Raw genomic sequence first — 23,348 nt, 5'->3', positions numbered from 1 at the left:
TTGTTCGATGAGGTATAATACCCATACGGAAGAGAAAAAGAGGGACGAACGGAGGTATCGAGTCAACGTACATTATAACCGAGGAGAGAGCGCCAAAGATACGGTTGTAGATAAAAACCGGCACTTAGTGGTAATAAATTTGTCGTCGGGCTATTCGAAGCTACGATCGGTCTCTCTCTCCCCCCCCCCCTCCCCCTCCCCCTCCCCTCGCTCTCTCTCTCTCTCTCTCTCTCTCTCCTTTTCCATCTCCGGCTATCGTTTATAGACAGGCGTAAAAATATATTCAGACGTAATTATAAATCGGAACGATTAATATAATCGTAACGAGGGAACCTCGCGTGCACGAGACCGGGACTGCGGCGTCGCGACGCTAACTAACCGGGCGTTCAAGGACGATTCGATTCAAGCGCGGTATACCTATACACGTATTATCGACTAGGAGAAATGAATCCTCGGTGGCAAATAAACGAAATTGCGGCGTGCGAGGTTTACTCGAATCCCAGGGAAAAAAATCTGTAACGAAAAAAAAATGGAAAAAAAAAACAAAAAAAAAAAATCGAAAAAGATTCGCGCGATTAGAACGGCTGTATAGAAGGTTGAAAAAATAAATGATGTTCGTGATGAGAGGTAGTTGGGAGCCAGAAGCTTTTGATCATCGGTTTAACTTCAGAGGCAATCGAACCCGTGGAAGGTGATTTCTAACGTAGATTAGAGGCGTTCCATCTTAATTGAGAAACATTCTTCTTGTGGCGAACGTGTGTGTATCTACAGATTGTATATATGCTTTGCGGGGAAATATGATAATTCACGTGTTTTTATTTTGTCTGTTACTTATCGCCATTACGAAAATTCTTGCACGTTCGATCAACATGGATCAACGAGAAATGTACACGAGATTCTTCCGGTACGGTAATCTGAAATATTCCGCCCACCTGACGGACGTCCTTCGTGTCGTCAAAAATTTCAGCGCGCGGCAGCGCGGACGCGGCGGTCCCTCGAAAGTTCGAAGTACGGAGGAAGCGGTGCCTCCTTTTATTTCTCGAACGAAGTCGACGAGAAGCAAGAGTTCGTAGTAAGTGTACGTATACCGTGCGGAACGCGTGGAGGTTGGACAAGTATCTTAATCGGCGACCTCTGTTAACCTGGTGCAAAGTCGCGGGGAGTCCGCTGTGCGGCATGGGTTATACGAGTTGGTTAAGCCTTCCTCTTCTTTTCTCTTAAATCTTTTTTCTTTTCCTCTCTCATATTTCTCCCTCTTATTCTCTCCTTACCATTCGGTTGGGTCTGGACTCGCTCGCGCGAGCTGGTACGTAAGATCAATCTAAGCGTGGGCGGTTGCCCAATAATAAGAAAACTGGTTAAAGTCTTGTCCAGGCTTCGAACCGGGCGGTTGGACTGCGGTGGAGAACGCGAGGAAGAAGAAAGAGTCCAAAGCGGAGAAGCTGAGGAGAGCCGGGCGAAAGGGTCCGGTAAGATAAAGGGCGTGGAGGGAAGAGAGAGAAGGAGAGAGGAATAAGTGAGAGAAGATCTCCCATGAAGTTTCAAATTTCCAACGTGCTACGTAATATACCAGGTACCGGATTCGTTCGAAGACGCGATACGTTGTCCGGAGAGTTTATAATTGTTCGACTCGGGCGGCGTATCGCGACGACGGACCTTAGACGCGGCGGTGCGTTCCGCGGCGCGCGTGTACCACGTTTCGCACGTATGGTATAAATTTCAAGGAATCCTCGCTCCTCGTTCGAAATGGCGAATCCGCCACCACGACGCGGCGAGAAGGTCCTACGGTGACAACGAGACAAACAAGCGCCATTAAGCGAACGCCGAATTGGGGAAATGAGAGAAATAAAAATCGAAAAAAATAAACAAACAAAAACAAAAACAAAAAAAACAGTCGTGGAACCTCTCGAAAAATGAGGAGCGAAATACATCCGCACTCTCCTCTCTCCGTCCGTACAAACGGCCGCGAAGCGTCTTAACAAATCGTTGGTCGTGCCTCGCGACGACGATAACCCGACAAATACATATTAAACTATTTTAATGAGAAGTGGACGCGATTTTTCACAGCAATTAACCAACACCGATCCACCGCCGCGGTAGCGAAGGCGGCGATCGCCGATGGGCGGCCGAACTTCGCGCACGTGGTATTCGCCGATCGGTCAAAGGTCGAGAATTTGAAAAATTGAACGAACTCGAATTCCGTTACTCCCAAATTACTTTTCGGCAAACTCCGAACCGGTAAGAGATCTTCCCAGCGTAGAGGGAATTCGCAGATCTCGCGGCGTATGTGCCGCGGAGGTCTTCGTGAACTGGTTACCTCTTCTGCACGGCACCGGCAGCATAAGACTACACGCGATTCTCGAAGAAACAAGTGAGTGACAGCTCTATAGCGTCCGTTGCATTTGTTGTGCTGGTAGCGCGTATTGTGCGGATATATCCCCCCATAGTCCGTAACATGGCACACCGCGTGCGGAGAGTAAACAGAGCCTCTTCCCTCTTCCCCCTTCCCCCTTCCCTTTTCTCTATCCCACTCCTTCATTCTCTCGCTCTTTCGTAGCTCACTTTGCACTCCAGCACGCGTGTCGTCGTCGAATGCACGCCGCGGTTTCCTATGAGTGTACATCGCATGAAAGTTCCGATCCTCGAGAGGCTCCGCGATCCGTGCGACCGAACCTGCGGAGGAGAACGAGTGGGAAAAAGAACCAAGGACGAGCGAGGAAGATTGAATTTAGACGGAACTTACCCTCGTACACCGGCGTATCGTACCCTACGCTTGATTATTTCATCGCTCCGCCGCGGAGCCCGGCTTAGAAATTCTCTGAGGAGCCCGAGCCGACGTTTGTTTGTTCGCTGATGCGTTTTCTACGCAAAACGTACTACCGGCCACGGCCAATTACGAAGCCCGGGTAACCCGCTGACTCGTTATGACCACACAGTCGTTGAATATTAATCTCTTCGACGAAGAAAAGCTTCGTTCTCATACACCCGATACAGTCGGCCCTTTTTCACGCGGTTCGCGACCGATTCGAATGCGGGGATTCCCCGTATGATGTATACAGACAATTTTTTTAGATTTCTAAAAAATACTGCAACAATCATAGCTCTATAAACGGGACTTGGAACACGCGGAATAATCTCGATCAGAATTCTTAGCCGCTGCTGCTGGAGCTTTGGTTGTAAAAGGTTCGTCTACGATAGGAGAGATTAGAGTCGAGTCGGAGCTCGTTGCCCATGGGCTTTCGTATTAATGGGTATGTTAATTGACATTTACATATGTCACGACGTATTAGTCCTACTTAATCTTCGGCGTTATTTTCCTCCGCTGAAAAGATAATACGTCGGCTTACGCTTCGCCCGTCGTAGGTAGGCCGCAGCGCGCATTTCCATTGCACCGTCGATGATTTAAGGATCCGAAGTATGCGATGGTATCGCTATCCGAAATATTCGTACGAGCTGAGGTTAATTTAAAAAGTTAATTAATTTGAAGGGAACGAAAAAAAAGTGGCGAGTCTCCGGAGCGCGATCGAAAATCCCGTAGGGCGTACGAAATTCGATCGGCTTATATATAACGCGTTTGGAAATCGGAAGATATAATCGCGGATTTGATGTCCAAACCGGAAACCGTACGGAGCTGCGATGAGACGAGGCTCGTGATCCGTAGGCATTAACCGTGTGCGGCGAACGCGGTCGCGCTCACACTTTTTGCGGAGTGGTCCGAACGGATAGAGCTGTTCGCCGCGGAGCGGAGCCATCCGAGGCATTCGAGGCGCGCGGCTTGACGGACTGACGACGGACCATGCGATCCTCGTCTCGCTCTCCCTTTTCCTCCGGAGCGATCGTTGCTTTACTTCCACCGTACGTGCGTACGTACGTACGACTCCTTAAACTCTCACTCTCGACTCCCTCGTAGTACGCGGCCGGCAAACGGCGGCGAGTCCGGCGATCGTAAGGCCGCTCCGTACGCGTCATAATTCCCGCGAAACTCCCCTCGGGAAGCCTCGAATTTTATCGCGCCTGGTACTATAAAGGAAACGCGGTGCCTAGAGATTCCTCGCGCGACGCGCGATATTACGATATTGCGTTAGTAAATCACGGGGAACCCCCTCCCCCCCGTTCGTATCTATTATACATTATACCATTAATACCTTCTCAACGATTCGCACATGGCGGATTTATTACGCGTACAATACGAGAGTAGATCTGGCACGGCTACGCACATTCGGCCGGAGATGTACGCGCGCCTATATTATACCCGTACGGGCACTTGGCGCGCGGATGAATGGTCACCCGGTCGCAGCTGGTGATAGCTGAATGGCAGTTAAAAAATGAGCCCATCGGCGTGCCACCTTGCGCGGCTCGGCGCCCTCGAGGTAAGCAAAGGGCGCCGACCACGACGTCGCCTCCTCTCGTTCGTCCCGTTCCCGCGTAATTATCCGCGTGCGGGACACAGACACCCTGCACGGTTCGGTGCAGCGGCACAAAAGTCCGACGCGCCGCTCGAGTCCGGTGGGGCGCGCGGGATATAGGTAGGCACCCCAGCCGTCTTCTTATATTCTTCTGCGCTGCCGCGTGCAGCGGTGCAACTTTTGCAACGCCAAAGCCTCGCGAAAAAGTCCACATACCAGATGCGCTCTCGCCAGCTTCGGCCCGCCGAGTCATCCGCGATTTACTGCGATAACTTTTGTGCCGGGACAATTTGTAACTGTTACCTTATACCGAAGGCTCCACGCAACCAACCGGACTCCTCGTCCTCTCCTTCTCCTCTTCTTCTTCTTCTTCTTCTTCTTCTTCTTCTTCTTCTTCTTCTTCTTCTTCTTCTTCTTCTTCCACTCTTACCGCTCCCGCTGCATTTGGTTGAGCATCCCGATAGTGTCGGGGATTTACCTACCTCCGTAATATGTCTGCGTGTAAAGGGTGACGAAGAAATTAGGAACATTTATTCCGTCGCCCGAGTCACGGGAATTCTATTTTTACCAATTTCTACGGAACGACGACCGATCGTGGTTGTTTGTTTATTTTCGAAAGACTCTGCGTCGCGTACGACACGATAAGCCGATTCATTTACTCAGATTCCGACGAAAAATACGTTTGAATAGCCAGCAGCTCGCGAGGGCGGCGGAGTCTTTCTATTTTACAACCGGTATATGCACGCGGAGAAGGAGACGGAATCGCGTATCTGCTTTTGTACGATTACACGGGATCGCGCGTTAGTCGAGTATTATACGTATGATAAATTCTTTTATCATTATTAGTTTGTTTTTTTTTTTTTTTTTATTTCTAGCAAGGGTCGCTCCTTTATTGCACCGGCGTGGGAGACTCGCGTCGTTTCCCCTATACCTCGACTGTACCGAGAAATATTATTCCCCGAGTTAATCCATCAAAGAGCTGTTGCAGCTCTGGGTTATTATTATGCGCGAGTCAACGATGCAGGCAATTAACGCGGCATCCGGAAAAATATATTCCTCGTCTCGTAACCCCTCGTCTCCGTGTCCGTACGCCTGTACGCGTACACTCGGCTTTTCCTTCTGGGGGAGGAAACGAACGAATAGAAAAACGACGCGAGCCGCGGGAAGGTCCGCCGGCCCACCCAAATAGAACTTAAATACGTAATTTACTCCCGAAGCAGGCGCCGAGATCTTTGGTCGTCTACGACTTCCTGGACACGATCCGCGGCACCGACCGCCGTCTCGACCGTCCTCCTCGTTCAGGGATAGGGATCGGCGACGCGACGCGACCAAAAATTACCACGATTATTCATCACCGAGCACGCGAGATATTCGCACAGGTGCGACGGTGGTCGGTGGTTTTCTCGCACCGCCGAATCAACATTCGCGGAGACGAGAACGACCGCGCGATTCACCTTCAACTTCAGCCCATAAATATACCGCGAGTCGATTGTTATTCAACGATCTCCGCGATCGTAGCGCGACGCTGTAGGTTCAGGCTTCGATTTTCTCGATATCCGCATCGAGTTCATCGGATTTTAAACCACGTTCCGCGTAGATATATTACAGCGGGTAGGAATACTTCCTCGCCGGCAGAGGGGGGGGAGGGGGGGAATTTTGCCAATCATTTGTGGAATTCGAATCACGGTGCGTGTATGTAAAGTGTAAACGTGAGGATAAATCGTTCCGCGGAATTGTATTATGAGTGTAATGGAGAGGCGAAAGATCTCGTAATGCGTAGACACCGGGCTTTGGCGAACGTACGTCTGGAGCAGGTATTACGTCCGATTGTGTTCGTTGCTCCGATTGAAATCGATATTCCGTTCAAGGCTGGAGGAAACAAAACCAATAGAACAATGCGTTCAATACGATCGGCGTGGCGCTGCACCGCTCCGAGAAACACACGGACGATGTCGGGTGTATAGGTGGGTGGGTGCAAATCTGTACAGGTATACATCCCTGTAATACCTGCGCCCAACCGCTGGCGCTCAGCTCAACGATAAAACTCTCATATCGGAAATACAGTGAATTAGAAAAGAGAACGAAAAATAGAAAAAGAAAAAGAAATACGTACCTCGAGAAGGGAAAAGAAAAAGGAAGAATTCGAGCGACTCGCGGGTAAACAGAGCCGTCCACTACCGCTGCTTATGATCCCGGAGTTCTGAAGAGATAAAACCTGTATAATTAATAGCGCTTTGCTCTGAGCGTCCCTGTTAAGAAACCCGGAGATAAAGCCGAAGAAGAGGCAGAACAACGAGAAGGTGAAAAAGGGAGAAAAAGAGCATCGGGAGTACGGAAAGAAAGAGAGAAGACGGAGCACCCTGGGCGTGGAGAGGACGGCTGAGGCGCGGGAAGAAACGGGTGAAGGTCAGGGGGGGGGGGGGGGGGGGGGGGGGGGGCGATCGTCGACGGTGTAACATACGTCGGACCTGTTTTATGCCGCCGCTTATCATCCGGGAAACGAAGGAACCTCCGGTGACATTAAACGCGGATGTTGAAACGTGGCGGTGTGCGCGCACGGGGCGAGGTATAATACAGCCGCGGAGAAGACCGAACGGGATAATTATACGGAGTGTCGGTCCACCGCGAGTTCCCATGGGTTTATTTTATTTTCCTTTCGAGGATCCGAAAAGCACGGAGCTTTCGAAGCGGCGCGCTCCGGAGAAACGAGGCGCTTTGAATAGGATGCGTGCGTACGAGGACCTTGAAGAGTAACGAATGGCGCTGCGAAGAGGTTCCGAATTAGTCGAGCAGATCGTCGCGGATAACGCGTTGCAGTAATTCATTAACATGATTGTTGGGGTGGAGTAGTGCGGAGTGGATCGCCGCAGTGGAATGGGTCGGTCCTTTAATCTTTCATCCTTCTTTCGCCCGAGGAAGAAACCCTTCTCGCTTCGCGGTTCGCCACCCCGAACCGGCGCCGAAGCCTACCGCGCGTTCCCTGTACCTTACCTACACACGAGGTGGCAACAGTGTGGCGGGAAAGATATTCGACTGACCGCCACTAAATCATTCCTGGACCGGACTCCCGCTTTATTATCCGCTCTCCTTTCCCGTCCTTTACCTTCCTTCACTTTACACTACTTTTTTTTTGTTTTTTTGTTTCTGTTTTTTTTTTTTCTCCTTTTCGTTCTCGTATTCGGAGGTTGGGTTACCGCTGCGGCAAACAAATCTCATCGCAAAGCTTGCGGCATTATCGTTGAATTGCGTGTGCTTAGATCGAAATTTGTAACGAGCTCGAACGGATCGGAATATAAGCGCGCGTGGAGACCCCGGTTGTCGAATAACCGGGAGCAACGATCAGAGCGTCGTTTTGAGAAAGAGCGAACGCTCGTACCGCGAACCCCCCCCCCCACCCCTCGGACGTGACCCCCTCTGAGATCGAGATAAGAGCGGTGAACCTCGGGGACACGAGGACGCAGCTCGGTAAGGGGGAACGGATAGGGTACGTCGCCCTCCGTCACGAAGACGTTGATCCCGCGGCGCGCCGACGGTATACGAGTCGGAAACTTCTCTTCCTGAAAGGGTAGCGGAGACCCGACCCGGAGGGTTGAATATGGTTACTGGGAATTCGGACGATCGGTTTCTCTCTGCAATAAAACGAAAGCGGGCGCCTCGGAGCTGGCCGGCTCACCTGTACACCACTCGTCGTCCCCGAGAAAGGAGGTGGCGATACGCTGCCACATAAATAACAACCTCCGAGGCTCCGGGCGTCCGTCACAGTCAGGATACCCACGTTCTCCGCTCATGTCCCGTTTCAACTCCGTTCGTTCATTCCGCTCATCTTGATTCTAGACGCGAAACCCGCGGCACACCGCTATTATTTCACTACCGCGCGAATTAGTCATGCGATTATTTTTTACTCTTCTCGTACTCCGACCCCGATCGTTTACCCCCCGTCGAGATCTCGTCGTCTCCGGGGTCGAAAATTCGATAATTTTCACAATTTGCGAGCGAATGGTTCCTACGTTCTTCCGAACTCCCAAACACGTATATTTAAGCTTTCTAGTTGTCAAAAAAAAAACTAATGATATCGTTTACTCTCGTTTTCAGGTCCAAGCAACGGATCCGGACTGCGGAGTGAACGCGATGGTGAACTACACTCTCGGAGGTGGTGGAATAGCCGCGGAACAGCTCCTGGTGAGGAGTGATACCGGCGAGATATGCGTGCGGGCACCTTTGGACCGAGAAACCGCGTCGTATTTGGAACTTCCGGTGATCGCCACGGACAGAGGTGAGAATTGCTCTTGGTAACGTCGCCAGCTATGGTGTCCGCGAGTCGGCTTATCGCCCCGCATTATATTCCAAGTGGATAACTTTTAGCGCGGGACGGCGGGACACGGGTGGGGGGGTGCGGGGGGTGCGTGTGAACCGTTTATTCGCCGCGGCCCTTACGGTTAGTAGGTATTTAGTTAGAGCGGTTTCGCCGAGATGGGTATAGCCGTTAAAGAGGCAGTTCGATCTCGTTCTCGTGTATCGGGTACGGTGGTAGTAAAGTGGTGAAGCAGTTCGAGAGAGAAGCGAGGTGGCTATCGGCGTGGCAGAATCTAGTAGTTCTATAATAGGCTGTATGATTTATGTTGCCGGTATTCCGTGCCCATTTTCAAACTGGCTCCACGTTGCCCATATGTAAGGACAATGGGTAGAGTCCGTCGCGTCGGTGCATTGTGCCAGCCGGTGCTCACCTCGTACCGCCGCGCCGCGGTAGCGAACCGCCGCCGCACGAACACACGCCTCTGCGTACATACCCCCACTCCTTTACAGCCCCGTAGGAGATCTAGCGGCGTCGGACGGGCGTCGCGACGCTACCCAGCGTAACAACGACGACGACGACCACGGCATTGTCGCTGCGGTTGGTTTTGCGCTGTTTTGCAAGCGGCGAACGGCGAACCGTATGCCTTATAATTGTTCCTCTTTATCGCGACACGATTGTCTCGCCGCCGCTCCCATTGTGACTTACGGACTCACGGATATGACGTATTGTCCCTTGTTTGTTTAAAAACATATACCTCGCCAGCTGATTTATACCGACGATAGGCGCGTACGACGCACACGCGCGATGAAATACCGGGCGAACGTCGCGTACTCGCGTACTTGCTACGCCGCGCGGCGCGGCGCGGCGCACGCGAGAATCCAACCGCCGCCGGTGCCGCACCGCGGATTGACGGATGAAAATTGACTACGAGGTCGATTAATAATTCCAGCGGTCGATTTTAGGCGGTGGTTCGAATTCCCGCGCAGCTCCGACGGGGAAAAGCCTCGGCGAAGAGAATAAGATACAACGAGGGACAATAAGAGAAGGGGAGACTGAGTAATAGGACGCGCTCGGAGAGGACTAGGATTGTACTCGGGGTGACTTTATTGACACCGACGTCATAAATCTTGGAACTAACTCCTACCGACAGCTCGGTGGACTCGGATGGACCGCGAATGCCGCCGCAGCGGTGACCGCGCCGAACGGCGGCAACGCGGTGCTCGCTGGTATATTTTAAATAGATATGTTACCCGCACTCCGTTCTCTTCGAAGCATGAGCCGCTCGAAGCGAACGATTCGAGCGGCGTCGACCCTCGGAAATTTCGTCTATCGACTGTCCGGGACTTGAGCTGCGACGGGGCGCTGAAATTACGCGAATCGGAGAGTCCGAAGTTTCGTGAATCGGTGATCGGACGATGGCTTTTGTTTTACATTTTTCACTCTCTGACGAGAGGACCGATGACCTCGTTGGATCGGAAAGCGATAAAAAAATAAAAAGTAAATCTGAGCCTATATTCCATTCCCGCGAAGATCCCTCCGATACGGGGGATACGCGGGGAACGGTTGAGAGCCACGGACACCCTCCGCGAGGATAGAGGAACCAGCCCTATAAATCTCTCCGGGTCTCTCGCATCCTCCGAGATGCTGCACTGGTACGGAGCTCGAGCCTCCGCGATCCCCTCGCCCCCTCGCCCCCTCCCCCCATCCCTTCCGCCATCCACAGGCTCGCAGCTTTCGCACTGATCGGAAACGCCGCGAGAGACTTCCAGACGCACACACACGAACGTACGCGTCCCACCGAGGCACACGGTGCGCACCCCGACCCGAAGAAAAGGACCTCCTCCGACAGTGTCAAATTCCACATTCCGCCTTCCCCGTCATCGTCGAAGTTTCGGGATATTAACGGGGACCGCGCGGGACGACGCGATATTGCGAGCGCGATTGAATGCGTCGAGGGGTGAAAAAGCGGGAGGTGAGGGACAATGAAGAAGCAACCGACGTAGCCGAGAAGATCGAGAAGAGAAAGAAGAGCGGGCGGGCGGGGAGGGGGGGAGTCTTGACGCATGACTCCAATGACACCCATGGCCATAAATCTCCGGGCGCTCGGAGCAGTGCCGGGCCGAGTCCATACATTACTATGAGTTACGGTTGTGAAGCGTTTAAACAGCGGATTACCAGTTTTACATACTGTCTTTAATATTAACACTTGCGTTAAGCCCTACCGAGTCACCCCGCGGTCGGATACGCGTCGTTGTAACGTTAGCGCGGCGATCACCGAGCGGAATGAAGCGGTTGCGCCATACCGTTCGGAGATCGAATAGTCGATGGCTAATACGCGGAGAACTGCCTTCGACGCGTCTACAAAAAAGAGCGAACGAGTTCCAAAAGGTAAAAGTGGAGTAACCCGCAGCGCCGGGCGACCCGCGTGTAATCCTTAATTTGCGTAATTTCAACCTATTCGGCGATCGCCGTCGTCCACTATTTCCCCGTTGCGCAAGTCGATAGGAAATTCTTTCTTTAACCACCGGTTGCCACACTGTCGTGATCGCTTCTTTCATTGTACTCCGGTGAGTTTCGGAGCGGAGGAACGCTCGATACGGACGAGGGAAATAAAAACTAACTTAACACGCGTGCTCTCCGTATAGAGTAGCCCCCTTGACTATGGGCTACTTATTAGCTCTTGTGCAATCGGAGCCGAAGGCGGCAACGGGCTAGTCTCTGTTTCTAACGAAATTACCCATACCAATCTGACCCTGGCTGCGACTGCTGCCGATGTTACTACCGCTCGTGCTCCGGCCCGGGAGCTCACATTTCGTACCGGGTATGAGATACCATAACGTGAACACTGGAAACAAAGTCCGATCCATCCGTACGGTCGTGCATAATACTTCGACGCCAGTTCGGGAAAATCTTCGTTCAAAAGCCCCGCTTCCACACTCGCGACTGAGATGAATAATGAGTCTCGGGTGGCTACAACTTAATTGGTACCAACACGTGAGAATGACACCGAACGCCGAGGGAACGTTGAATTTCTACCTCACGAACGATAGAACCATACGTAACGTACGATCAACGTATATCAAGCGACTGTGTGGAATTATTTTGCATACGGAACAGTCTCGCAGATTTTTATCCCGCACGTGTTTTGCTAATTTTTTACTTGTTTCTTTTTTTTTTTTGTTTTTTTGTCGACTTCTATTTTTAACAGACACCGGGTACATCCCGATCTCGGTTGAGCGAGAGTGTTGCAACTGGCAAGAGCGGTTGATTGGCTTTAAAAAAAATCCCATCGAACGTAGTCTTTATGATTTATGCGTAGCAGTCCGTTGGCTCGCCCTCCCTCTCTCTCTCTCGCACTCGCTCGCTCGCTCCTCTCTCGTCGGTTTTTGTTTTTGTTTTTTTTTATTTTTTTTTTCTTTCAACCAACGCCAGTTTCGTTCTCCGGGTTATACGAGTACGCGGTAAATGAAGCTAATTTCAGAGGCGTTATTTAATTCAATAAGGGGGTATTCCCGAAGGGATTTCGGGCCCGAATCTTTGTTGGCCGAAGGAATTTCATATGATCGCCGCACGCACTCCCCGCATAGAATAACGGTCAGCCGTGCGGTCGATTCCAACGAGACGGTCCCACTGTAATTTCCTTTTCTTGTCATTTTCTCCAGGTGGTCTCAGCACTACGGCTATCGTCCTCGTTCAGGTGACGGACGTCAACGACAACCGTCCGATATTTTCACCCTGGCAGTACAACGTGACCTTGAGGAGCGACAACGCGGCGAACGGTCCGATCCTCCGTATTTTGGCCACGGACAAGGACGTCGGTCTCTTCGGGCAGGTGGCGTACAGGATATCCGGTGGAAACGAAGCCGGTGTTTTCAGGATAGACAGAAGTTCCGGCGAACTTCACGTGGCCAGGCACAGTCTTCTGACCAGATCTCAGATGCACCACCTCAACGTAACGGCCACGGACGCCGCGGGCCTGAAAAGCCTCAAGGACGCGGAGGTGAAGATCTCCGTTTCCTCGGCCGGTAACAGACTCGCGGCATGCGAAAAGCCGAGATATTCCATCAGCGTCGAGGAGAACATTCCGCAGAATTCGATCATTGGGAACATCAAGCCGGCCGTCGACTCCGGTGAGTTCAATTTCGATTTCCTATTTCCGAGCGAATCGCGTTCCAACCCCGCGAAAGACGGGAACGATCGTCGACCGAATCGTTCCACGCCCTCGCAGAGCCTCGACCACGGGTCACGGACCGGCTCACGTGAACGAAGCGATGTCACGAACCTCCGTAAGAACTGATGCCATGTAAATCATACGAGTGAATTTTCTATTCCGCACGAGCGGGAATCGCGGGCGCGCGCCCGACTACGGGGCCTCCCGCGTCAACCCACCGCCCGGGAGTGCAAGCAACGGACCGAGGGAATAGTTTCAATGCGCACGGAATACACAGGCGGGAAAGGAATTGTCCGCGGATAGCGATATCATTGTCGGGAGGTCACGGGGCACGGCGCCCTCTCTCTCCTCGGTGGTTTTAGCACGCGGTTTTAAAAGCGGCACGGAGTTCGGGAGGACGGAGGGTGGAGGGTGCGGGGCGCGGGGCGGGAGGGCGGGAGGGCGATGTTCAACGGCGCTGGTGCTACAGGTGAGCCCCTTATCGAGGCCCTCTGAGCTTTCGCGGAGCTCTGCCGGCGCGGACCCGGCGCGCCGCAGTTCAGCGAGTTCCCCGTCTTGAAATAAATAAATTTGAATAAAAGAGACGCAGAAATGGGATACGGAACGCGCGCGCGATCGCCGGGCAGCGCGCCGGCACAACACCGAGAAGTTTGTCCGGCACGTAGGTAAAGGAGGCGAACTTCGTATGTTTCACGGCGAAGCCAGCGGGGCAGGGTGCCCCGGTGCTCTCCGAGAAGGAAGAGGGGCACTCGTATCCGTGTTTCCACACTGGTGGTACATCCGATGCAAGATAGGCCGCGTCACGACCCGCGCGCTCTCCTCAATGCCGCTGCGCCCGATCCAACGTAGCGTACGATGTATACGGAATCCACTCCCCCGGGGGTAGGGACCCGGGATTTCTCTCCGCGGAGTCCGGAGTCCGCGGTCCGAAGAGCAGAAACCGGCGAGCCGACTCCCGAGCGGAGAACTCGGTGGAGACCGGCGACGAGCGGGTAACGTTATACGAGCCACCTCCGGCTCTTCGCGGTAACTCCGCGTCCTCGTGCGGTCGCATTGTTTGACCGAAGGTGTACGAGTATGTATTCGCATGACCACACACGGATATTTTCATTGGGCGCAGCTCCGCATTATGCCGTATCTTCCCTCGCCACGCCGTACACGTTTACCCGCGGAATACGAAACACGTCAACGTTCGACGATTTAGTGTCTAGGACTCGGCAGCGGCTGCTATCTGGGGGTCACAACTCCGCGACCTTGTTTTAAACGACCCTAATTCGCGCGAATATCTCTCAACGATCCCCAGTCGACGGGGACTCGACGAGATTCCTTCTCTCGCGTTGAATAATTTCACCCGCGGATTATGTATTTTCGTCATCGTGCGCCGGGATGCGCTGCAAAAGTCTGAATACACCGTACAGCGGCCGTGAGAATCTTCGTGAATTTTTGGTTTCTTCGTCTGAACTCCGGCAAAGGTAAACACGATGCATTGCGAAATCTCGTCACTTCCACAAGCCGAGCATGAAGTGGGAATACAAAGGATATCATATATTCGCGGAGCTCTGAAGTATGGAGAATATCGATTTTACATGTACCACAGAGCGATAAGTTGGCGACAACTCGACCAATTTTATAGATGGATCAATTTTGCTATCAGATTCGCATTCCTGAGACCAAAATACATAAGAATTGTACGGGAAACTCAATTTTTTAAAATGTCGATTTTTTACCCCAAAATTGAGAAAAATCCAAGGGGTACCCCTTTGGATTTTTTCGATTTTTGGGCCAAAAATGAAATATTTTTAAAATCGATCGAATGACACTTTTCTTACGTATTTTGACCTCGGGAACATGAATCTCAAAGCGAAATTGAGCTATGAATTTTTCCCATCGAGTTATCACCGTTTTTCTGCTCCAAAAAGTGAAAAATTGGCGATAACTCGATCAATTTTACAGATAGATCAATTTGGCTTCTAGATTCGTGTTCCTGGGGTCAAAACGCATAAGAATAGCATATAAAATAAAATATTTTTTTTTGAGCCAAAATCGCGAAAATTCCAAGGGGTACCCCTTTGGATTTTTTCGATTTTTGGGCCGAAAATTAAGTATTTTTAAAATCGATTGAATGACACTTTTCTAATATAATTTGACCTTAGGAACACAATTCCGTTGAGTAAATTGAGCTGCGAATTTTTCCCATCGAGATATTTGATTTTTTCTGCTTCGAAAAGTGGAAAATTGACGATAACTGATCAATTTTATGGATAGATCGATTTAGCTTGTGCATTTGGAAAATCAGCATACTCAAACAGTCCATGCAAACGCATACAAACGAACAAATGATCGAAAGAAATCCAAAGGACGCCGGAATTTTCACGTCGCACAAAACTGAAATTTTTTTTCAAAATCCTCACTCGATTACCACTCCTCAACATTCGAATATACGTTGGTTCAATAACTTACTGCTTCAGACTCACCTTGAAGATCGCTTTGCTTTGCTACCGGTATACAAATGATTCTTCGATCGATTGTGTGCTTGTGCAAACGAAAATTTTGGTTCTGCAAACATGTGCGAACGATGTGCAAGCGATTGAAAAAAAAAAGACATGAAAATTCCCAAACTCGGGGAGCCATAACTTCGCATAGGTGTTCGTCACGCGTGCGGCACGCATACCGCGGCACCCATACGGGGTATGCGAGTCGAGGTTCGAGTTGATAGTTTCAGCGGCGTGAAGTCGTGATTCTACTTCGCCGCGTAATAAATCTTCAATACTTCAATTAGCTTCGTACTTAAATACCGTCCGCGACTACGCGGCGTACACCCCACGGACGTGGGGTCAACATGGAATATTGTAGGCGCAAAAGACGAGGTGACTGCGATGACGTCAGCGGGGAACGGATCGCTGCCGTTGCTGTCGTTGCATTCTGCATTCTCTCGAATACGAGGAAAACCTGTTCTCCTCCAGAGGAAGCAGGCTTTGCCGATGATCGTGGCCTTTGCTTGTAATATTTGACACACGGCAGCCAATCAGATTATCAGATTAAGCCAACCGGCGTTCGTCGGTCAATCGGCCGATTTTCTTTGAGGCCCTCCGCAATCCCGCTTCGATTATTCGATGCCCTCGAAAATGTCGCGCGGTATCCTCCGATTTTGGGGGTCGTTTCGAGCATATTTCAGCGGATGGAATCGTTATTATAGGGGAATTAAATCGTGGAAATTGGCGAAGACTTTTAGCGATTCGTACGGCTGGCTGTTCGGGGCATACTTTGTTGGTTAGAAGGAAAGGCGAAGCGAAGTCGAGAAATACGATATCCAACGGGGAGTTGCACGGTGCAGCAGAGCGAGAGGAGGAGAAAAGAAGAGAAAGAAAGGGTGCGATGAGACGAAGGGTCGGTACGAGCGAAGAACGAGACGGAGAGAGAGGGAAGAACCGGGGAGGGAAGGAGACCGAGAAAGACGTCGTCCGCCCGCATAAATCGTCGCGGGCGGATTCCGAGCAGCCGAATGCAAGCCGCCATTGTCCGCGCCTTTTTGCACCGCTCCACTCTTTACATACGCTTTAAATATCACCGCTCGCGACCGCTTTCAGCGCCGCAAGGTGTACCGGACTCTTCTCGTCCCGCAGCGCTATACCTGTATATATATTCTCAGTTTATACGTGTCCGCATCTTTTCATGTACGAAAATTTTATCAGACCGCAGGTCAGCGGCTAGTCTCCCCCCCCCCCCTTCCCCCTACTTCATATCGGCGTCAGAGTTCCTCAACCAGATCGCGACGACGAACGAAGAGAAGAAAAAAACGAATATGAAATCGTCATTTTTTTGTTGCCACAGGTACCTTAATCTCGAGACACATTCCAAGTTCGATTCGGCGGTATGTAGTACGGTCATACCCGGAGCACAGGTGATATCCGAGTTTCTGTATACATATACATAGAGTTCGCGATAATAACAAATGCGTGTACCTCTTCGAATCTCTAATTGGTGGTGCGAACTCCGAGGTAATTATTTCACCGTGTCCCTCGGGCTGATTGTATTAGCGTCGTTTTATATTCCGAGATTATTTTAATTGTGGTACACAGTCGTTTAATTTATTTATCGAACCGTAGCAGCTGTAAGCCGGCGAGGTATGAGCGTAGGACCAGTCGGACGAGACTCGGCGCTCCTCGCTTCTTCGGGGATATTCCGTACCCCTTCGTCAACGTTGTCGCGGGATATCCTCCTTCGGCGTTCGGATCTTACTCCGCGGCGGAGCCGCATCCTTCGGATGTATTAGCGCGACATATCGCGAGAGGTGGAACGCTTTGTTTTTCTACATTTGTTTTTATTTATTGAAAGGTATACATACATATATACCCGTCCACTTCTGGCGAAGTCCTCGTGAAAAGACGTCATTCTCCGAGGGGGATCATAAATCAGATGAGGGTCGACGGTTCTTAGGCGAAACAATACAAACCGTTCGACGTCGTGACGCCTTCTGCTTCTGGGTTTCCCTGCGGGTTGCTGTCCCCGCGGCAGCAGCCGCTGCGCTCCCGGTGCAGCGGCTACCGTGCACTCGGGTCTCCCGCCGCTTTCGCCAGACTTGCAAATTTCAATCCTCCAACTCGCGGTACCGCTGCCACCGATCCTCCGATCCTCCGACTCCGAGTTCGACCAACCGACGCCGACCCAACTTCACCGTACCAAAGATGCGCTCGAGATAGCGCACGCTGTCTCCCCCTCCCCCCCCCCCCCCCCCCCCGCCGCCGCCGCCGCCGCCGCCGCATCCACGGTGTCCCCGTTGAGACCGAGAGCTGCAAACTCTTTGCGAAAGAAGTCCCACCGTTCCGATTTGCGTAACTCGCGCGATGTGGAACGCGTTACCGTTTCCCAGAATTCTCTCTTCTTTTTTGCAACGGATTTTTCCTCCTACATCTCACCATTTGTTTTCTCGTATTTCCTCACACCTTGCGAAACCCAGTCGGCGCTTATTACACCTACAGTAACAACGTCGCGTGTAATTATATCGCTGCCGTAATTTTAATTCAACCGGCAGCGCGCCGTACATCGCACAGCGAGGCGAGAGGGTTCGCCGAGGGAGCGCGCGAATCTCGTCATACGTCGGAGTAAAGAAATCATTTTCTGCGAGCAGGGGGCATTAGCATTCCCCGACAGAAGTTGGGAGGTGGGTGGCGATCGAGGGGATTCGAGGGTGCGGGGGGTATGATAATCCCAGGTGGACTCGCGAGGCTTTTGCTTCTGGAAGTTCAACAGCACCGGCACCGGCAACAACGGCATCAGCTCTTACGACCCTCCTCCTCCTCCCCCCCTCCCGTTTATATCATTTTCGACGCGACTGTTTATTGCGAGATGCAAATGCTCGGCTGCACGGGTGCCATCGCAACGGAACACGCGCGGCATATTTCTTTCGCTCCCGCGCCCCCGAGTTCCGTGCTGCCGCATTACGTTCGGAAACCCAAGAACGCCCGTGAGACGGCGTACGGTGCAGGGTGCGCACGTTTTGGCATAACTCGCTCGCGTTACCCACCGGTTCGAGGTAGCGACATATTTTCAAAATGAATAAATTTCCACGTACCCGATCGAAGACCTTCACCGAAAATGTATTTTTCATTCCCGTTACTCTCCCGATGACAATCAAACTCGAGATCGACCCAACGTTAGCGAGGACGCGTTCCTCGGGATCTCGCGCGTCGTCCGTATGGTCGGTAAAATCGTCGGATTAACACCCAGAAGCTGGGAGCGATCGAGAGGAAAGATGGGGAGATTTTTTGCATCTCATTACGCATGCAGGAGGAGGCGTGATTCCATTAGTCATCCTACGGGGCGCAATCAAATAATACCCGAATCCTGAGATAGACCGAGCAAATTTCACTGTACATGATCGCGATTCCGTGCGCTCATTTATGCCGAGTCTCAAGGATAACTCGTTCGAGGTGCGGGTCGTAAAATAATTTAATTCATCTTAAATTCCTCGCCGAGGAAATTGCTTTGCGAAAAAAGATATCTCTGCGGCGCGCGGAGTAATTGAGTCTCTTTTTTTGCGAAGGTGAGATTGCACTTTACACCGACAAGATAGCGCGACGCCAAAGATAAGGAGTATTGAAACTCGGAAGAAAAAGGCTTTCCGTTGCATATACTTCGTTCTTACTCTTATGCATACTCTACTGCACACATCTACTAAATAATTGTTTCACGCTCCCTTTCTTGTTTTTTTACGTGTATCCTGCAAAATTTTCGACCAACGCCGAGATAAGGATAAAAAAGTGGAATGTAAATTTTTCGGACATCCATTCGACTGTGAACAGATTTCAACAATATTCCCGCAGCTACTCTCGAGCGGCGAAAATCGGTTGAAAGTATTGAAAAAATTTGAAACGCACGTTGCACTCGTGTAATCTTTCGCCGTCGTATAATAACGGAATCGGTTTACAGCGTAGTTTGCGGTATAAGTATGCCGCCTTTAAATTAACAGTCGGAAAGAACGCGTTACGCCGCTTTAAGTCTTGAACATTTCGCGAAAGTTATACACTTAATGAGAATGTTACACACGAGGTGGAAAAAATATGGTTCTTGCTTTCGAAGCTAAAGACGAATATTCGAAGAAAAATTGGCGAAAAAAAGTCGAAAGAAGAAGAAGAAGAAGAAACAAAAAAAGTAGTAAAAAAAGTTCGCACGCAAAAATATCGAGAGAGGGCTACTGGATGTTGGAAGGCGGTAATGCGGTAGAAGGACAAGACAATAGGACGGTGACAATAAGACTCAGGAAGGGCAGCAGCGGTAGCTCTTCGCTCACAACGGACTCGAAAATAAATGAAAATCAAAATGATGCGCTACCGCGCGAGTAGTTTAGACCCGAGGAGGGGGGATAGGGCGTTACTATTATACGGGCGGATGTCGGTAATATCGTCTAGAACGGTGTGGCGGAGAAAGACTTACGGACGCTACCAAACTCGACCCATTGTGTACAACTTATAACGAGACATTTTTTGATCAAACGCGGGAATCACCGACGAATTCGATCTCTTCGAATCGCTCCCAACGCGAGGGTAATTGACAGGACCCCAACTTCGATTTGCGAACCCTCCGATGGCCCGGCTTTGCATGAATCGCATCTGCGGATCAACGGGAATGGTTGCGGGGAGAAAAGATCAGTCCGAGTTCACTGCGAGAGCATTCTTCCAAAAGTCTACGACCAAATTTTTCCAATAATCATTTCGAGGAGCAAGGAGAGTATATAATTCTCCAATTCACGGAGGATGACTTTCCAGAGATTCGAGAACACCTGACCGCTCCCAAGGTAGCTGAGGATTGCGGCTGATCGGTAGACCGAGCCCGTCTCGTACTGCCAAACGTTCGTCCGGAAAGTCCGCACCGCGTTTGTCCTTAGAGGGAGCGAGAACCGGCAGAGCCGGGGGTTCGGGACTCGTGCGACAGCGCGCGGTTACCGTCGTATCGCTTCTTCGTCGCATTCGTGGGATCGTCGGACGTGGGCTTAACCGGCTAATCATCATTCTTTAATTACAAGATCGTTTTTAGTCCAAGTGTCAGGCTCGAACGACTATTCATATTTGTTCGGAGGACAACGGGCGTTTCGTCGGGCAAATCGAATCACGAGTCACAATGAGATCAGAGCGGTGAAATGCGCGGCAAAACACAAGAACAACCGGGCTTGCGCTCCGGGTCCTACGTGTAGCCAATTAAAATCGCTAGAATTATGCAAATGGAATTTTTATTTCCCGCAGCATCGCCGAACGGGAAACATAATATTATCCCGCGTAGGCATACGACCGATGCCGCGAGGAATCCAAATGAGAATTCCATCTTGTCGCCCGAGGTTCGTCTCCCATACATTCTGGAAATTCAACCGATCGGGCCGTACACATCTGAATAGGTATTTACCGCGGCGCGAGAAGTTCTGTACGCCTATGGCCCTACCCTAAAACCCGATTAACGGCCACAGCCATCCATTGGCTCAAAACCCGTCTCGCTACAAAGTCGGAAAAATAAGAGAAACAAAAAAAAAAAAGCGGAAAAACACTCACGCTAAGGTCAAAAGTCCCGAGATATACGTTCGACGCTAAAAGATAGGGATAGAAACCTGCAATCGATCGAGTCATCGATCATTACCATAATCTCAGAGTCCGTCATTCCCGTCTCCTCGTATTGCGAGGGGGAAAAAATAGAAAAATAGAAAAAAAATGAACGAATCGGACCGGGAGGGAGGGAGGGAATTGAGACCATGCGAGTGCGATTCTTCTCGGTCATCGAGTTCCGGCGCTCCTAAGTGATACGTCAAGCGACGATCTTATTCGGACGTTGCGGGCTGCGCGCCGGACTTTCACGCGGGGATTGAAATCACGCAGGGACGGCATGCGATCCCCGCACTCGTACGACCTTCAGAGTCCGAGGATAAGTTGCGAGTCGAAGGATGGATTGAAGAAATGAAGTGAAGAAGAACGCTGAAAGTGACCGAGACAGACGCCCACGAAGGTGTTATCCTCGCGGTGGTGCGGCAGCGTCCGCGGGAGTCCCCGGGGCACGTTTGGGTGCACCTGACGCGCGGCTTGGCCCGGCATGGCGCGGCTATCGCGTATCCACGAGCAAAACCCCGTGCCGTATACGTACGGAGCTCGATAGCCGGAGCCCGCGTTCGTCGAGAGGCAAATGTACGCCTCCCTCCTCGCCTCCTTCGCGCGTCCTGCGAGAGCTTGAAGGCAACGAGAGTCGCGCGGTGAGAGCTCCGATCGCGCCGACTGCGACTGTGCCATCCCGTGGCATGCCGTTGAGAGCTCGTGGAGTCAAGGAACTAGAAATGAATTCCGCTGGTCGGCCGATAGAAAGATATAAAAAGCAAGAGGCTCGATACAGGCGACAGGCAAAACGCGCATTCAAAACCTCCGGCGCACGTGGATTGAACATTTAATAAGGTGCGCGATTCTACAATCTCGAATCACGTATAACCATTGAAAGATAAAACGCAACGGAACGAATAGCGGCGCGCGCGCGCGCGCGGTCCCGGAGATCTCACTCGAGGCGAAGTAATTGAGAGAATGACAAATTTGGCAGCTATCGCCTCCCATTTTTCTCCTTTTCCTTACTCTCTTCTTCCTCCTTTTATTTTTCTATCCATTATACGCTTGACGTTCGTTGCCTCTTCCACGTCTCTTGGATTTATCTACACATAATACCGATTCAAGTATCCCGCAATAAGGAGACGGCGCGGGACGGTCTCCCTCCCGCGCGTGAGACAATTTCTCGAATTAATGCATAAAATTCGCTAACCTATTTGTCTTCGTTACACCCACGAGGTACGAGTGTCGGGGGTCTCGGAACCGAGAGAACAGCGCGAAGATCGAGCTCGGGATGGAATAAAATAAAATATCAGCAAAGTCGTTGAAGGTAGAGAGGAAGAGAGAAGCCGGGTTAAGGTGGCGGTGGAGGGTAGGGCCTCTTGTTCGGAGATCGTCGGAGCGTAGAGAGATGGAAAAACGCTTACGTCTTGCAATTGTAATTTATTTAGTCAATAAATACTCGACCCGGTGCAGCCAGGGCGAGATACGCTCTCAAGGTAATCTTATAATGAGTTGTAGCCGCCCGCAAAGCTGTTGTCAAGATGTTGATTTAAACAGGATTTGGATATTGTCGTTACTCAAACGAAGAATTGCCTCTCTTCCGAGTCGGCCCCGCAAGCCGAGCCGCCCGAAAACCAAAATAAGATAAGGCGCAAAAAGCGAAAAACGAGTCTCCTCGAACCCGAACGCGTCAGGCGAGGAGCGAAATCCGTTTTCACCCTCGCCAAACGCGAAATTCGACTCGTGAAACGTTGCAAGGCACAAAAATGCACAAACAGCGTATAAGAATAAGAAGCGATGCAATTTGAAAAAGGAACGAGTCGCGTGAAAACACGAGAAAGGAAAATGCAGATTCGAGGGACGAGTGAAATTAACCAAGAATTAAATCGCCGCACGTTTCGCTCAAGTTTATTTTTAAGGTGATGCCAATGTCATCGAGCCTCGGGTGTCCCGTGTCTGGATGTATACTGCACGTATAATACGCGGAGCTACGCCGGTTCCAGTTTTTCATTTTGAATGAAAAACTTGGCTAGCTCCGGGGTTCCAGGGTCATCCGGAACAGTAACGTTGGAACGCGCTTCGTCATTCTACCGATCTGTAAATCAACCATGACATTAATTATTGTGACAACAATCGTCGTAGAGGAGGAGAACGTTTCTATCCTTGGCCTATATCTCTCTGCAAAATATCACGAAATATTCGAGTCTTCGTTGCAAGCGAAAATACAAGCAACCGAAAAATAAACACGAGATTTTCATAACATAACGCCGTGTAACGGTAGCTCTTTCGCCTCACGCCCCGCGCTGGAAGCGAAGGTAGTAAAGGAGGAATTCGTTACAGAAAATTATTCTTTTGATGACGGGTAGGTAAAAGAATTTTTGTTGCTTGCGTTTTTATTTTATTCTTAT

General features: G+C 50.9%; 1 protein-coding gene across 1 annotated transcript in view; it reads left to right on the top strand.

Annotated features, from left to right (window-relative positions):
* The window catches only part of LOC105691429 (protein dachsous), a 228,103-nt gene that overhangs the window by 172,685 nt on the left and 32,070 nt on the right, over positions 1-23,348 (top strand). Inside the window, exons 2-3 of the mRNA XM_020855503.2 lie at positions 8,499-8,679; positions 12,363-12,830. Coding sequence (XP_020711162.2) covers positions 8,499-8,679; positions 12,363-12,830 — 649 coding nt within the window. The remainder of the gene's footprint in view (positions 1-8,498; positions 8,680-12,362; positions 12,831-23,348) is intronic.

Source organism: Athalia rosae, chromosome 2, assembly GCF_917208135.1.
Source record: "Athalia rosae chromosome 2, iyAthRosa1.1, whole genome shotgun sequence".
Lineage (NCBI taxonomy): Eukaryota > Metazoa > Arthropoda > Insecta > Hymenoptera > Athaliidae > Athalia > Athalia rosae.
This window is presented reverse-complemented; position numbering and strand designations above follow the sequence as displayed.